Below are 18,631 nucleotides of genomic sequence, written 5' to 3' on the forward strand. Positions count from 1 at the left end.
GGAATGTGGGCATCATTGGTGAGGCCAGCATTTATTGCCCATCCCTAATTGATTTGGTATGGAGCGATGGTAAGGAGCACAATAATTAACCTCAGCACCCCTTCGTTCAGAAGGGGAGCTTACGACTGTTAGCCAGTGATTCCTGCTGGAAGTCTATGTGTGGATATCGGGTAAGAATTGAATCTCCTATGGTTAATTTGAGCCTCAACAGATCGTGTCAGCTAGCACATATAAATAAGGCTGCTTAGATGGCATACCAGAGAGCATCGGTTATCAGTGGAACCAAATCCCAACAATGAGTAAATACCTTCTGGAGAAGGAAAGAGAAAATATGGCCAGTTGCAAATCTCAGTTATGGAAAAATTGCCCCACAACAGTAAGCAGCCCCATAAGAGAAGGCAGAAGAATTTGCTGAAAAAATAACGACATGTGAACAACATATACCATTATTAATGTGCAAATCAGCCAGCAAATTGTGGCATGGAAGAGATAACCCATGAATTGTGAATCACCACAAGTTACTGTACGATTTGTGCCACTCCGCCGTTAGCACCATAAAAATGGCATCTCACCTTTAATCCCCCTTAATGAGTTTTATGAATTTGCTGCATTTCATATTAATTCCCCCTTTAATTAGCCACAGAAAGTTAAGTCTACTAATTAACAGCATAAGCACCCTTTCAACAACTTGATAATTGCTAATAACTGTAATCAACCTCTCTGGCCCGGAAAGTAAACAATTCCTTCAGGTTGTTGTTGGGAAATTTAAAAATGTCAAATTTTGATGTTTCTTACTTTTTCTTAGTCTCTTTTTTCTCTCTCTATCTCTCTCAATTCAATCCTTCTTTCCCTCCTTATTTCTCTTTCTGTACCTGATTTGACATTGAATTCACCCACTCTCAGCCCCTCCTCTGTTTATTTCTCAATTTTTAAATCTCATTGGTTAAGGAGATATACAGTTGGGTCCTGTTGTTCACCAAGGTCACAGATGACCTGTTGCCCTCACCGGGCCGTTATCAGGTCGCACTTACAGGGCAAAACATTTTTGAGCCAAGTCTAACTAACCAGGCATGCCGCAAGGTACCCAGCTTCAACAAATTTTGTCCCATTAAAGGGCAAAATGCTCCTCTATTCAACCACAAGGTGAATTAAACATTTGACTTTCATATAAATACATACATTTCTGGGTCATTTAGAATTGAATGTGCTTATAAGTTTTGCATTTGATAGATTGCTGAATTTTGGATTAGACTTAAACTGAGGCCCCATTTGCATGGATGCAAGATATCCCAAACATTTTTCGAAGAAGAGCTGGAGAGTTCTCCCAGTGTTCTGGCCAACATTTATCTTCCAACCAACATCACTAAAGCAAAGTATCTGGTCATTTATGTCATTGTTGCATGTGTGTAATGTGGCTGATAGGTTTTCCTACGTTACTACAGTGACTACACTTCAAAGATACTTCATTGGCTGCAAAGCACTTTTGAACATCCTATGTTATGAAAGGCTTTCTGTAACTGCAAGTTATTTTTTCTTTCCTGTGAGGCTCAATGTAACCAAACCAGTTTAATGAAGTAAATCACTTGCAAATATCTATGCATGTTTGGAATAAGAATATAATTACAGAAAGTTAATATGGGACACTGAAATGATTTTGTAAATCTTTAAAACATTCCACACTATAATTACCTTTAAAATAATGAAAATTGTCCAGGAACTTTCTCTAAAATAACTTTTCCAATTAAATATATGTTATATTCAATGTAACTGAAATGCGATGTGACAATACCATAAAATTAAAATTTATTTACAGGTATAACCTCTTTTGAAATTATATACTGTTTTATTACAACTAAAGTTGTACAATATAGCTAAAACATTAATTATCCATGTCACAAAACTATAATTTAATTATAATTATTAATCTTCTTATCCCTTTATAATGTACAACAAATTCTTTTATAAAACTGTATCACATACCAATTCAATCTATATCTGATTTATTCAAGATACACAAAACAAATCATTTGCATATATTTTCTTAGATCCTATGGTCCATTAAGTGTTGCAATCCTCCACTCTCAAATCTTCAGACTGTTACTAAAATGGCATCATTTAAACTAATGCTCGATTTAAATACTTAACAATTGTGTGACCCAGCAACTGTAGAAGCAAGAGTTAGTTTTCTAAAATTACCATATTATACTCAGGATACCAGTACTATTTCCCCATGCCACAGTCGATCCATACGATCCACATGAACACTCCTTTACCTGCATGCAGACTTTTTTTTGCCAGGAACTGGAGAGGGTAAGAGCAGCTTAAAATATGAATTCTGCCATTAAAAGTCTACAAGTGAACAGAATGTGCAAGGGAAGAGAAATAGAATATTCACATTTGTGAAATACAATAGTTCCATTCTGTCTACTCCACCATTGCTATTTTTAGAATTTCCTATATTTTTAAATATTTGCTTAAAATAACTATTGAGGCTATCAGCGCTCACTATTATTAAAGAATAAATCGGACAGCAATTTCCGGCAACCGTACATCAAGAAATTGCTGTCTGAGTTGGTCTGCTCCTCCAGCTTTGCTATACCCATATCTCACCCAGAGATACACACAGAATGCGTGAAGTTGCTGTACTTGATACCCACTAAACTTGCCAGTAATTTTAAGATTTGTCCATTTTATTGTAAGTAGATTTTTAACACCATGATAAGTCTTAATTATTGACAAACCTCTTTGGCACTGAAAATTAACTTTTATTAGTGTGGAGTATCATTCCTTCAGATTTTAATTATTGCTGGGAGTTTAAAAAAAAAAGAAAAAATGTAAATTCTTTTAACTTTTTCTGTCTCTTTTGTCTCATAATCCCATCTTTCTTTCCCTCTCTTTCACTTTCAGTACCTGATTTGACATGGAATTAAATATTTTAACTTACACTTCCTCGATCAGACTCTGTGGGGCCAAAATTGCCCCTCTCCTTAAGGCCTGTTACCACTGTAAATCGGCGGCCATGCTGCAGAGCGGCCACCGACTTTTTGTGGAATGGCTGCCAATAGCCCAATTGCTCTTCCGAGGTTTCCCAGCGGTGTCGCGATCCTCCCCCCCGCGCCCCCACCGCTCCACTGTTGCCGATCCATGTTAAGTGCATCATCATGAGTACCATCGATCTAACCCCACCCCCACCCCCTGACGGTGACATTCCCTTTTGTAAACCTTCGGCCCGCCCGACGGTGCCAAAACCTTGTTTTTCCCGGTGGTCCAGTGAGCTGTGGCCTTCTGCAACGGCAGCGCGGCTTCCCTTAAAGAAGAGGATAGACCGCTGCCGCCGCCATGTTATTTTTTGTCAGCCGACTGCCATATCAGCCCGATAATTATGCCCCGGGTTTGGCTGGGCTGCCAACAGGCAGCCTGGCACCCCTCTTAGAGGCCAGGCCGCTTGCCCGGCCAAAACCCTCCCCGGTGGCCCAGTGGGCCGAAGTTTTAAAATCGCGAAGGCTCTCCCCTTTAAGCAACGGGGAGAACCGTGGTGACGCGGCGCTGTGATGATGTCATCACGGCGGTCACTCCGCACCACCCCCAACTTCCGCCCCTCAGGTGTTACCACCGCCGCGTATCCGCCCCTCTCGTGTAGTCACCGCCCCCATTAAAAGCGACTTCCGGATCAGAATTTTTAAAAATACCAGAATTTCGCTCTCAAGAGGCAATCTCAATCACAGCTGCAGTAAAAATCATTGAAACGGGGTGCGTGCGCCCTGTTTCGGGCGGGGACAATTTCGGCTCCTGCGTGTCTTATTAGCCATTCAATCTGATTGGTCAAGGAGATACACAGTTGCTTTCCCTGTTCACAGGCCTCAGATCCCTTGTAGAGGGCATTGCACCAAAATGGATTTCTAATTGCCGCAACGTCCAGTGCAAAGACCACTGAAAGTCTGTGGATAGGTGTAAGTGCAATTAATGGTTGCCACTGTTCACTCGCTACTGACTGCAAAATCTGGGCCATTGTATTGTAGTGATCTAAGAAACTATACATTGATGTAATTACAAATATGTATGCAATTTTGAACTGCCACCCTCAAGTTCCTGAAATGTAGTTTTGAATTCAAACTAAATGAATATTTCTTGAATAAACTATAATTAGTACTTTAATTTCTTTCTAATCTTTCATTTGTAACTAGAAGAGAATATATAAATACCCAATGAAGAGACATTAGATGGATTTAGATCCATGAGTGGGCTAACTTGAAAACTCATCAAGCAAAGGCACAAATCAGGTAAGGCTGACAGTACAAATATATTGATCACAATGCTCCTCATCATTCTAGTTATACCACATGTCGGATAATTAAAATGAAACAAATATACATGTAAATTATTTATCAGAAACTAAATTGAATTCCAGTTTACAATGTTGGTGATATCGTTGACTCTCTCCATCTCCAACCTCCACCCTGCTTTAGTGTTACTCTGAACTACTCTGTCCCTTTCACTGTCACTTGATTCGAGCTATAATATCACCATGAAATGCTAAAAATATTGCAGATCACACATGTTAAAAAGTGATGTATTGGTTTTGTAGAAGGCCAAGAACAATTTTTAAACAGTTAACAACATCCCAATTAAAAAAAAAGCTTAACAGTTGTTCATAACTTAACACATTATACCAAATCTGAAAGCCTGGTCAGAGGACCTCCTTTCCTAAACAAAAGGAAAACTAATGGTCTATCTTTATGTTAAATAAAAACACTTTATGGAGAATTAGCTACTCAATCAACCGTAACCAACTTAGCATGTACCCTTTACATTATTAGATTAAAAAAAAAGAAAACCTTAATTAAGAATAGTCTTCAGGTTATACTGCTCACAGCACATACATTCCGATCAAATCCTCACACATCCTTACTTGTATCCCAAACAAAAAAATCTAAGTATTGTTATATTTACTTTTGGGGTATTACTCTCCAGCAGTAATGTAACATAAAAATACACTTTTTTGAGAAAGTAGATTGGATTATGTAAGGATAAATCAGCAAGAAAACCGTCCCTGAATTATATGCAGAGAGGAGTGGAATGAAGACAAATCATTACAGAAAGAACTACCGTGGATTATTTGGGAATGACTAGTGGAAACACATGGTCAATGGCCAAGTCAAATTTGAATATGCTACTACCATAAGCAGCAAACATTCAGCTTCCGTCCATAGTGAAGATTGTTCTCAAATCAATAAAGTAGTCACAAAGATGTCCTTACACAATGCACACTTGGGTTAGGTCATCTATATCATACCACCAAATGGCATTTGTAAGCTGCCATCATGCCCTCTTCAATAACACACTGAATCTATCCTTGGAAACGTTACTTATTGAAAAGGTCTTTTGCAATTCCAACATTTTTTAATATGAAGACCAGGAGTAAAAGGAAAATAAGAGCAGACAACCTCCCCATTTTAACAAACAATCAAGTGTACTTTTCTCTACCAGGTCTTCTAACATTCGTAGAGAAACCCAGCAGCCTTCCAAAATAACCATCAGATTAACAATATATTCCTCTGCCTTTTTGGAGTGTTTCTGTTCCCTGACACAAGGTGGCCCATTTAAAATCTCGGTGAGAAGCTGGTGGAAGCGGATGGCAATCCCACTCAGGAGTCTTCATCGGCAAATTTTAACCGGAGTCCGGCAGCTGCCACATCTGCCTCCAAAACCAGCTACATTAAATTGAGGAATTTGCAGGAATGGAGTGGGAAATGGAGCTGCTCTATTTTAACTGCTCCCCCTGCTCCTTTCCTGGGTATCGGGGTATTAAACAGCTCCCTAACAAATTTAGTCTGATCGTGATGGATTTCACTAAAAGTCAGCTGCTTTCATATGAACATTTTTTACTCACCCAATTAAATTGAAAAAGTAGCATGCTGATAAGTCACACCATTATTACCTCTTAAAAAAATGCACTGGATAAACCACTGACATTTTGTACTTTCAAAGCCCAATTAAACCATTCATTTACACAACATTTTCAGTGATGCTTAAGAGTTTCTGTACAGTTCAACAAATTCAGGATATTTATGTGGAGCTTTCCCACAGTATGAAAAGCATCCCACAGACATCCATATATTGTTGAATTAATTGGCATTCAGTTGTGATATTACAAAATGTCAGCTTGTTCAAAATAATTACTTGCAAGTCTCACTTCCAGTTCTTTCCACATTTCATAAATTGCTAATCAAGCCATCTCTACACTTCAAGAGCAGTATACTGTCAATCAGAGGCCATTACAGAATATGGAACACTTATGAAGATGGTTTGTGATTATGTAAAATTAGAAACTGCATGCACCATTTTAAAGGAATTACATGATTTACTACAGGTACAATGGAGAAAAATAAAACAAAAGTGCAGCTGCAAAAGGTGCCAATCATTTTTTACTAAAAGATCATCACCCATATGCCATCTGTATATGCCTTGCAACATTAAAGTAACAGGTATTCAGTTTAGTATGGAACTTGGAATCATTTTGTAGAAAACTCTGCTGTGGTGAGTTCTGGTGGCTTCCATAATAATTCTCATTTTGCAAAGTAAACTGAATATTATTTGCACAATATTCAGAATGATCAAATCATATTTTTGGAAAAGGCGATCCAAGAGCAAATCAATTATAGCCATGTTTATAATGCTTTTTCCTGCCTACAACTGGATAACTGCCAGTCTTCTATTTCATTCATTGCTTTAATTTGTATCTTGACTTTAGCTTTATGGCACCAAATTGCATTCCTTATAACTTTGTATATCACCCAGAATGGCTTGATTGCAGCTAAAGCAGTGGATGTGAAGCACAATATACTCAACCTAAAGAAAGAATGTCTGCAAAAATATCTATTTTGCAGCCCTCTCAGTTGATTAATGCATCTTGTTCTTAATTCAAAGTTGCACTCATCACTTTAAGAAACTGAAGCTACAGGACAACAATACACAATTTTGGGAAATCTTCACCGTTTGTAGATTGCATATTACCGTTTGCATATTAATAGCTTAAATTATTACATTTTTATTTTAGAAATGCTTTACTTTGTAAGCCCATGACTACTGGAATGCCACCAGTGTTACAGATACATTGTGATTGTGTGTACTAGATCAAATTTTGTTAATATATTGTGGGCCTTAAATAAGTATTGCATAATCAATCTTTAGCACATATATCCTGTTTCTTTGCATTACAGTAAAATAAAACCATTGTTCAGTGATGCAGATTGTATTCTACATTAATGCAATTTTTTCGAATCTTAAGAATTACATTACTAATCCACATCCTTTTATTTATTAAAAAAAATATTTTGACATATTCTTCTTACTTAAATTTTGAAGCAGACAGTCTTCCTTGAAGTTGCTCACAAAATAACACATACAGCTACAGAAGGCGTTTGAGCAAATTCAAAAAAAAATCCACACAAATAAATAATGTAGTAAGTCATAAGTATCATTTATTGCAAACAATAGGACAGGGAATGGTTGAAAGCATGAAAAGTCAAAGCTAGGAATTTAAAAAGTTCTTACATTCTGCCTTAATGGCAGCACAGTTAATTGGAACAAATGGTCTCCTTGCCGCCTGTTTCAGTCGCAGAATATCTCTGCAGACATGCCTGGCAAGTTTTGTAAGACGTGTTGTCTGCAGAAAGAAAGACTGGCGGGTCTTCAAAGTGGACTTCGGACTATCGATGTGTATTGGCACACCATGCCCAGGTTGACCATGACGAAAGATGCCTCTTACGCGTGGCTCCTTTTTAAAATATGGAGAAAAACAACACCTAGTCAGTCAGCATTGCATGTTGCAAAATAAGAAGTATTGCTACAAACAGCACGCAAATCAAATTTGTAAAGTCAAATTCCTTAACTCTTGAATACACACTGGGTGGAAGGAACATACACCAAACAAACATCATTTGGGAGGCAGCAGAGACATTGAACACCAGCTCCTCCATTACTAATACAACAGATCCTGCTCTCAAAAGTCCCTTTTATTACGGTATTCTATGTTAATTTGTTCCAGATTCAAGCCTGATTAACCTGACCAGTTTGCATTTCAATTTAGCATGAGACAAACCTGAAACAAGCCCACATTTGCACACATGTAAAATAGTGAGTTGTGAGGAGGATGCAAAGACGCTGCAAGGCAATTTAGATAGGTTGAGCGAGTGGGCAAAACACATGGCAGATGCAGTATAACATGGATAAATGTTATGTTTTTCCTACCAAAGTGATAACTTAAGGACAAAGTATTATTTAAATGGTGATAGCTTGGGAAATGTCGATGTACAAAGGGACCTGGATGTCCTTGTACACCAGTAATTGAAAGCAAACATGCAGGTGCAGCAAGCAGTTAGGAAGGCAAATGGTATGTTGGCCTTCATTGCAAGAGGATTTGAGTACAGGAGCAAGGATGTCTTACTACAGTTATACAGGGCCTTGGTGAGACATCACCTGGAGTATTGTGTGCAGTTTTGGTCTCCTTACCTAAGAAAGGATATACTTGCCATAGAGGGAGTGCAGCGAAGGTTCACCAGACTCATTCCTGGGATGGCAGGACTGTTGTAGGAGGAGAGATTGGAGTCGACCAGGCCTGTATTCACTAGAGTTTAGAAGAATGAGAGGGGATCGCATTGAAATGTATAAAATTCTGACTGGGTTGGATATTCTGGATGCGGGGAGGATGTTTGCCCTGGCTGGGAAGTCTAGAACAAGGGGTCACAGTCTCAGGATATGGGGTAGGAAATTTAGGACCGAGATGAGCAGAAATGTTTTCACTCAGAGGGTGGTGAACCTGTGGAATTCTTTACCACAGAAGGCTGTGGAGGCCAAGTCACTGAATATATTTAAGAGGGAGATAGATAGATTTCTAGAAACAAAGGGCATCAAGGGGTATGTGGAAAAAGCAGGAATATGGTGTTGAGATAGAGGATCAGCCATGATCATATTGAATGGCGGTGCAGACTCGAGGGGATGAATGGCCTACTACTGCTCCTATTTTCTATGTTTCTATGACAATTTCCATGAAATATATGCCATATGTTATCACCAATCCACCTGAAAGATTTATAATCATCTTTGAGTTGCCACTGCATCCTGAAACTTGACTTTAACTTTACTTTGTCATACTTTAAGTGGGTTTTGTAGTGATTTTTAAATATAAAATGACATGATTATGCCATAATGGATTCCTGCAGCACCTTGAAGGTATATTAGTGATAGAAGCTATAGCATCTTTTCTCTATTAAGAAGGAAGTGATAAAAACATAGTTTCCATGATTTGCTAGATCAAAGTGCTAAAATTATGGCTTTACTGTGGTACCATGTGGGATTTATCCAAGTTGGAGTACTCAATCAGCATTAATTTGAAATCTTATTAAAGCAGGTCACACCTATTTTAGAAACAACGGGAGGTAATGGAATTTACTGAATAGAAACAATTTATGGCAGTGGGAAATATGTAGCAACAGAAATGGTAGAAAGAAGCTGGTCCATAAACCATGCGTGAACTCTTAAGTCTCAATAGCTAATCACAAGTATTAACATAATTTGAGAAATTCTGATTTTTCTGCTTGTTGTTACCGAAACATCGTGTGGGGGTGACATTTTTTCTGCCTCTGTTCGAGTAGGCATCTTCAGACCACCGTACTTCTTCCAGTATGTCCAGCATGAAGCACAAAGTCGACATTGCATATTAGGAGGACCCCAGGAATACCACTGCTGAGATTGTGTGGCTAAAAAAAAGGGAAAGATAAAATCACTTATTCCAATTATGAAAAGTTTTGAATATTTTAGCCTATAAAAATATTTACAATCTATTAACTGTGGAATGTTATAAGAAATTGCAATAACCAATATAGCTCTCCAGTAAGATCCAAAACAATTGATATTTTTCTAATTTTGTGACCCTTCCAATGGTTACATGGTTTACTGAATTATTTTCTGTCTGATTGCTTTAAATTTAAAACCCAAAATAGATTGTGACTGGTCCTTTGTACATGCTCCTGTTACAGATAAATCTGATGATACAGTTCCTTCCAGCATTTTAAACTTTTAAAATTCCTTTCAAGTATGAAATCCATTTAATTCAGACTTTATCCTTGGCGAAATCACTAGGTTACATGCAAGTGTTCTTAACCATCCTGATTTATTACATATATCAGAATGTCATTTGTGTTTCCTTTTATCTGACTGATTTATAGATGATAAATTTAATTCCTACTTTGTCACTATCTCCAATGTTGTGAGGAAACTATTACACATTTCAGCTGATTGCTCTCTCAGCATTCTTGCTGGCAATTGCCTACCTTTTAAATCTTTGCACATACATACATACACACACAAAAGACCCTGTTTGGTCGTTGGTCTAATACATTACTCTATTCTGAGGTGTACAGTACAAATTACAATTGCGTACCTGTACAACCTCTGGACAATACCTTTACTAAAATCTCACTGAAATGTCTGCTAATGCTCTTCTCTTGCAACAGAATTGTCATCCGAAGTTAGAGGCTGTAGATGTATAGTCAGGCAGAATCATATAAACCAAGAATATTAATGGTTTATTTGCTGAGAATTTTACTTTCCATTTACTCTTCTGAAATTAAGAAAAGGATCCAGCTTCAGACTGCAAGGCCGAGACTTTTCAACCCTAATTGATGAGGGTACAGCATCAGCAGGACAGGACTACCGACCACCACAGAGACATGCCCTTAACCTGCAGCCTTGCGGTGACTGAAATACAAGAAGCAGGCGCCCCAGCCTCCATCAATGATTGCTGCCACAATGGGAGTGGAGCTTTGCTGTGGCAGGTCTCATGCTACCTGCAAAAATGGAATTTTGGTGCCTGTTCTTCGCTATGTGGAAGGCCACTCTTTGAGCGCCAGCATAGGCAGTACAGGTTGAACCTCTCAAAACCGGCACTCTTTAATCTGGCAACCTCCCTTGACCGGCATCATTCCCGGCCCTGGGGAGGGGGGGCATGCGCAGAATGCGGCCAGGGCGTCGACAGCAGCGTTGTCAGCATGACCCTTTGTCGACATTTAATACAGCAGCCGTTTTCTGTTCTTTAAATCTTTCCTCCTCTCTCTGGCACTCTTTCCTTTCCTTTCCCTCCCCCCCACCCCCACCCCAAACGGTCGCTGGATCCGGAATGCTGCGGAGTAGGCTTCTGCACAACATCGTTGTCAGCAGTGGGTGAATCGGGACTAAATGCTGTGCAGTAGCCTTCTCCGCAGCACATGCGCAAATCCAGCTTCGGGGGCGGGATGCCATCTTGTGGAGCACCGTTCAATAAAACAATGCGGTGGGAGTTTTGGAGCCGAGCTTGGCGGAGACGGTCAGGGGTATGAGCGCCGTCATCAGGACTAGGTAAGTCGAAGGTCGGCGTGACCTCCCGTTGTCCAGTAAATTCTCTTGTCCGGCACAGGCAAGGTTCTGACAGTGCCAGATAAGAGAGGTTCAACCTGAAATGCCAAAAAAAAGTTATGAGGCCCCATCGTTGTTGGCATCCCTTGCATTCGCATTCAAAGGATGCAAACTGCAGGAAATGCATGAGGGGACATATTTCCTGCAGTTTGCATCACAGTATAGTATGCTCACCCATATAAGGGCAGGTATACATTCCACCGCGAGGCCCAGGAAATCGGGGATGGACCAAAAGGTAAGGACGTAGTGGAATACATCCCCGAGTACTTTTGTTGCAGTCCAACCCAGATCTGCTGAAAATTTGAAAGGGTGGGCAAGAAGTCTAGGCCCAAAGATCTTGGGAAATAAACACACCAGCCACAAAGATAAAGACAGACAAAAATAATACTGTGCACAATTTACAACAAGAGAGATATAGCATGTTGAAACCACTGTGATCGAAGATCACCAAGAGAGCCAACCTGTCTATTGCAACCACTTATGAATAATGAAATTGCATTAGACATTTTTGAAACTGTATTAAAATAAAACTTGGGTTAGTCACAGAAAGGTGATCGTTTCACCATCGATATATTTTTCCAAAATAGATGTGGTATTGACGAGAAAACAAGATAAACACAAATATAGTGCAAGTATAGCACAATAAAATAAATCTCCAGCTACCAGCTTTGAGTTCTGGCCATCAACCAAAACCCCGTGGGACCAATGCTGAAACTGCCCAAACTTATTTCACCTACTCTAACAAGTGAAAAGGAATTATTCTAACCAGTTATGCCACTTGGCCCAACACAATGTTTCAATTCGATCTTCCAAAAGCTCCCATAAAATGCAGACGGTCTTAGACTTCTGCCCTATAATCTCCCGAAATGTGGGTTGCCATTTACATTCCCCTTTCTGTTCATCCCGTGCACCTTAGTTCTCCAGTCCCTCAACTACTGCCATCAGTGGCAAAGGTCAGGATTCTGTGCTGCTCCCACTCCAGAGAACATTATGAAGAGGTGGGGTTATTGCAGCCCCCACAGAAAAGGGCTGCATAACTGATAATAACTGTTTTGCTTACACTATGAAAGCTGAAGTAACACTGTATCCTGTCACAGGAAAGAAATTGAAGGAAGACATAAGGTAGGATTTTACTGAATACTTAAATTAAAGTTTCCAATTAGTTTCTAGATAGCCAAATATATTAAATAAATTGAGTTTATTTTTGGTCACAGTAATCTCTTTCAGATTATGCCGCAAGTCTTAGGCTTAAATAATTTAGTTTTGACAGTACTCACTGTAACAACTCTCACAGGGCCGGCCTATGCCTGAGTTCTGATAAACCACTCCTCCAATTGGACCATTCACCACAGCAGGCTTTCCATTAATGCTTGATATCTGATTGGGGTTAGGTTTATTGCTATATTAAAAAAATATAAAAAAATGCTCATTTATTAGTAGAAGACAGTACAGGCATGACAAAAACTGCAGAGTTGTTAAAAATTACAAAATAAAACAAAATCAGCAGAATACAATTTTTGGAGGTACATGCAGCAGTGTCAATTTGAAATATGTCCAGAATTGAATTTCCAGCCATGTGATGTCAGCACTGAACACATTTTCACAACAGCAAAATCAGAATTTTAAACATTAAACTTCAAGGTGCTTAATATTTTTGCAATCCTGAGGCTCAAGCCACAGTTAATAGCCACTCAACAAATGGGTCAGCCAGATACGTTCTGAGAATAACCCCGTGCTCAGCCCAGCTGTTGGAAGGAACCTCTCATAAGAGCAAATAAGACACTTTTGTCATACTCTGCGGCGACTTGGCACTTTGCCTGTGCCTGAAGAAAAGTGATGCAAGAAGCCTTCTGACTTTTTACTAAACAAAAGAATCAGTTTGGCAAAAGTACTAATGACGGAGAATTAAATACAGCAAACCCCAATTTACACCCAATGTTTTATTTAGTACTCAAATGGGATTACAGAAACTTACAATTGAACTACAATACATCAGTGCTTTTAAATACTCCAATAAAAGAGTAAGGCACATATTTGATGTTCTGGCAAATTTTGTTTAACTTTTGTATCTGTATGTCAATGTAACAAGAAACATTATATGACAGAGTCACAATTTCTCATCAATCCAAATTATTAGTTTTGTCTTTTCAGTGTCAAATGCATTTTAAATTAATTTGTCAGTCCTGAAATTTGTCGAGGTGCAAAAAAGGGGGAGATAATTCAGCTTGTGTTTCAAGTAAGCTGTGATTTTAGATTAATCTTATTTGATGATATAATGCGACACATTTATTTTAATAAATATAAATAGTATATAAAAGCCGTATTTAAAATTGGAACCTTTAGTTTAATCTTTGTTTGCAGTTGTGGATATAGTATACCTTGCGTTTTTCTTTTCTTTTTATGCTTATTCAATCGTAGCCAGCGCATCTCCAACAATAGGTTCTCTTCCCACCCCTGTACCATTATCTCTGCAAACCACCCCCCCCCCCACCCCGCCCCCAAGGATATATCCTTGGGCATCTCCTCTTTCTCATCTACATTCTGCCCCTTGACAATATCTTTAGAAAATGTACACTGACTGCACCTAATTCTACCTCTCCACCACCTGTCTTAATCCTTCCACTGTCTTGTCATAGACTGCCTGTCTGACATCCTGTATTGGATGAGTCTCAATTTCCCCCAGTTCAACGTTGGGAAGAGCAAACCCATTGTCTTCATCCCGACACTAACTCTGCACCCTTTCCATCCCTCTCCTGCCCATTGTATCAGGATGAATGAGATTGCTTGTACCTCGACGTCCTATTCTAGCTGAGTTTCCGACTGTATAATCCTCTCCATCATAATGACCACTTATCGCCACTTCTGTAACATCGCCTGTCATCACCCCGCCTCAGCTAATTTGCTGCCGAAATCCTCATCCACACATTTGTCATATCCTGTCCATTCTCTCAACCTCCAGTCTCCAAATCTCTGCTGCCCATAGACTACTCCACACCAAATCTCGCTCACCAATCTCCACAATCCTTGCTGACTTGCACTGACTTCCAGTTCCCCATTACTTCCAATATAAATTTCTCAACCTCATGTTTAAGTCCCTTGATGGCATTGCTCATCCATATCTCTAACTTCCTCCAGCCATACAATCATTTTCCCCAACCCCCACCAAAACCATACCTAAATAGTTAACTATATATAAGAATTCCTACAACTCTAGCCTCGTGCATTCCCCAGTCTCCAATGAGAGGCGGGGGGAATTCTTTATTGAGGTAGACTTATAAATGAAGAATGCTATTCTGGCTCTCTGTAAATGTTGTAATCAATGTTTCGAACTTGCGACCTACAAAATATTATCTCCATAATAACATTTAATTATTAGGATGGTTTACAGACACTTACTATGTCGGGATGTACACCTGTTTCAGTTTGCTCTCTGCCTCAGCTGCCTTGAGACGCTTCTAAAAATAAAACAAAAAGTACAATTATAGGAGGAAATCATCCTGTTAGCATGATCTGTGCTACCTAATTTTCTGCTGAGTTACTCCAGCCTCCAAGCAGTATTTTTCATTATGTGGCCACATGAATAGTGTATTACATTATTTGGAATCACAATGAAATTAATGATTGCGTACTCTTGATTTCCTATTTAAAGATCAGTCTTTGATACCACACTGCTCCATAAACTTTTCTTTAAAAGTTATCCCCCTTCAAAGTAAATTGTGGCTGCAGTCCCAATTATTTTATTAAAATCTCTATTAAAATGAGTAGGAGCATGATTTTGTAAAATTGGTCCTAAAATGCTTTCCTGCACCAATGAACCCTCGTATATATCAACAAGGGAACTCTGTCATAACAACATAAGAAATAGGAGCAGGAGTAGGCCATTTGGCCCCTCGAGCCTGCTCCACTATTCAATAAGATCATGGCTGATCTGAATCTGGCCTCAATTCCACTTCCCCGCTCGCTCCCCATAATCCTTGATTCCCTTATCATTCAAAAATCTGTCTATCTCCACCTTAAATACATTCAAAGACCCAACCTTCACAGTTCTCTGGGGTGGAGAATTACAAAGATTCACGACCCTCTGAGAAGAAATTCCTCATTTCTGTTTTAAGTGGGCGACCCCTTATTCTGAAACTATGCCCCCTAGTTCTAGATTCCCTCATGAGGCGCAACATCCTCTCTGCATCTACCCTATTAAGCCCCCTTAGAATCTTATATGTTTCAATAATATAACCTTTCATTCTTCTAAACTTCAAGGTGTATAGGCCCAACCTACTCAACCTTTCTTCATATGACAATCCCTTCATCTCAGGAATCAATCTAGTGAACCTTCTCTGAACTGCCTCCAATGCAAGTATATCCTTCCTTAAATAAGAAGACCAAAATTGTACGCAGTATTCCAGGTGTGGTCTTACCGACGCCCTGTACAGTTGGAGCAAGACTTCCCTACTTTTATTGCAAAGGGGAGGGAGTATAAAGGCCAGCATTCCATTTGCCTTCCTGATTACTTGTTGTACCTGCATGCTAACTTTTTGCATTTCATGCACAAGAACCCCCAGATCCCTCTGTTTGCATTGTGTAATCGCTCCCCATTTTAATAATAATTTGCTTTTTTATTTTTCCTACCAAAGTGGATAACCTCACATTTTCCCACATTATAGTCCATCTGCCAAATTTTTACCCACTCATTGAGCCTATCTGTATCTCTTTGTAGATTCTTTGCAAAATTCTCACAACTTGCTTTCCCACCTATCTTTGTACCATCAGCAAATTTAGCTACGTTATACAAGGTCCCTTCATCCAAGTCATTAATATAAATTGTAAATAGTTTAGGCCCCAGCACTGATCCCTGTGACACCCCATTAGTTACAGTTTGCAAACCTGAAAATGACAGATTTATCCTGAGACCCTGTTTTCTGTTAGTTAGCCAATCCTCTATCCATGCCTATATATTACCCCCAACCCCGATAGCTCTTAGGTTATGCACCTTATCGAATGCTTTCTGGAAATCCAAATATATGACATCAACTGGTTCTCCTTTATCCACTCTGCTCGTTACATCCTCAAAGAACTCCAGCAGATTTGTCAAACATGAATTCCCTTTCATAAAACCATGCTGACTCTGCTTGACTGCATTATGATTTTCTGAATGTCCTGCTACTACTTCCTTAATGATGGATTCCAGCATTTTCCCAATGACAGATGTTAGGCTAACTGGTCTGTAGTTTACTGCTTTCTGACTCCCTCCTTTCTTAAATAGAGGTGTTAAATTTGCAGTTTTCCAGTCCGCTGGGATCTCTCCAGAATTCAGAGAATTTTGGTAGATTACAACCAATGCATCCACTATCTCTGCAGCCACTTCCTTTAAGACCCTAGGATGCATGCCATCAGGTCCAGGGGACGTCCACCTTTAGTCCCATTAGTTTGCTTAGTACTTTATCTTTAGTGATAGTGATTGTTTTAATTCTCCCCCGCCCCCCCCCGCAATAGCTCTTTGATTATTAACTATTGGGATGTTTTTAGTGTCCTCTACCGTGAAGACCGATACAAAATATTTGTTCAAAGTCTCTGCCATTTCCCTGTTTCCCATTATTAATTCTCCAGTCTCATTCTCTAAGGGACCAACTTTTACTTTAGCTACTCATTTCCTTTTTATATACCTTTTACTGTCTGTTTTTATATTTCTTGCTGTCATGATGTATGGAACTCTTGAATATTATGAATTAGTATAATTAGCAATTTCTCACCTGGAAATAGAAAACAATGATTTATTTAACTTGAGCTGTCTTAAAAAATTGACCAGCCCATCACCATCACTATTATACTCAACAGACTATTTCATAAATAAGGACCTTACACGTGTATTAATTTTGCAAGGATGAAATTACTACAATTGTAATCTTAAAGTTCTTTCAGTAAGCATAAGCTAGTCCTGTCATTTTTACAGAATACAATTTTAAATTGTTTCCTTCTGGATATTTTAACTTTGTATGAAATGGTTTCATTTAATATAAACTAGTTTCCCCCCCCCACCCCCGAAGAACAATTTGTGATGAGCATGCATTTCAACAGAATGATTATCAATTCAAAAAATTTGAAGCAGTTTAAGAAGTAGTCATGAAGGTAAATAATTGTCTTACCTGTTGTACATATCTGTCGGTAGTTTTCCACATGTAATAGTATTCTATGATGCTGGTGAGTGATTTCCATGGTAGCTATTAATAAGATATAGACAAACATACTACGCTATAAGCCAGGCAGCAATTATTCTGGTCTAAATGGCTTCAGAATATTAGCCTGTATTTTAAAACAAACTTTCAAAATGAAGAATACACATTAGTTCTTTCTTTTCATATTTTAATGTTAAATTGTACCTATCATGGAATTTGTTGAGAAAGGAGATAGTAAATTGTGGTTTATAGTGAGCAAAATAGACTTCAATTAAAACACAAAAGGTCCAAAAGATATAAACATCTATAAAAAGGTGCGCAGCCTTCTTCAGTGAAATCACTGGAGAATATATAGTGTGGTCACTGGGACACTTATGAATGGAATTGGCGAGAACAATGACATGAAGATAAGACTACCAAGAAGCGATATTAGAGGAGGATGGAATGATCAAAAATAAAAGGGATCAGTGAACAGCAGTTACAGAGGGCGTTATTAATTAATTGAGGCAGAGAAAAACAAGGTAACACTCCAGTAGGAGGCAATTAGCAGCTAGTTAAAACCAGTTCTGTAAACAACTGACCACTAATGAGTCATCTGACCTAGATAGTTTAAAAAGAGGCAGCTCGTGCAGAGCACGGAGTGCAGCAGCATTCGTGACTTTGGTAAGTGGGTGAGTTTGGGCAAGTGGGGGTGGCAGGTGCTGTGTTGTCTTGTTTTTCCTACCAGTGCTGACACTAGAGCAGCTGATAAAGAGTGCGAGAGTAGGAGACGGTGTCCCAGAGACCCGCCCAACCAGCTGCAGACAAAGACAGAGGGGGTGCGAAATCGAGAGGTGACGTCACAGCCAAGCTGGTAAGCGGTTGGCTGTTCGACTGGTCAGTATAACTCTCTTTTAGACTGACTTTTAGATTGGTTTAATTGGCAGCGAACTACTAAGTAGCTGTGTGGTGTTTTAAGTAAATTTTAGTAAGTAAATTAATTTAAGGGTTACGTCATGGCAAGAGAGCTC

At 39.1% G+C, this 18,631-nt stretch overlaps 1 protein-coding gene across 1 annotated transcript in view; it reads right to left on the reverse strand.

Annotated features, from left to right (window-relative positions):
* Positions 1-18,631, reverse strand: part of LOC139273064 (metastasis-associated protein MTA3-like) — a 355,482-nt gene that overhangs the window by 78,534 nt on the left and 258,317 nt on the right. The window contains exons 10-14 of the mRNA XM_070889376.1: positions 17,592-17,666; positions 14,848-14,906; positions 12,729-12,850; positions 9,607-9,758; positions 7,555-7,777 (exon numbers count right to left, since the gene is read on the reverse strand). Coding sequence (XP_070745477.1) covers positions 7,555-7,777; positions 9,607-9,758; positions 12,729-12,850; positions 14,848-14,906; positions 17,592-17,666 — 631 coding nt within the window. The remainder of the gene's footprint in view (positions 1-7,554; positions 7,778-9,606; positions 9,759-12,728; positions 12,851-14,847; positions 14,907-17,591; positions 17,667-18,631) is intronic.

The sequence above is a fragment of the Pristiophorus japonicus genome, chromosome 9, assembly GCF_044704955.1.
Source record: "Pristiophorus japonicus isolate sPriJap1 chromosome 9, sPriJap1.hap1, whole genome shotgun sequence".
Lineage (NCBI taxonomy): Eukaryota > Metazoa > Chordata > Chondrichthyes > Pristiophoridae > Pristiophorus > Pristiophorus japonicus.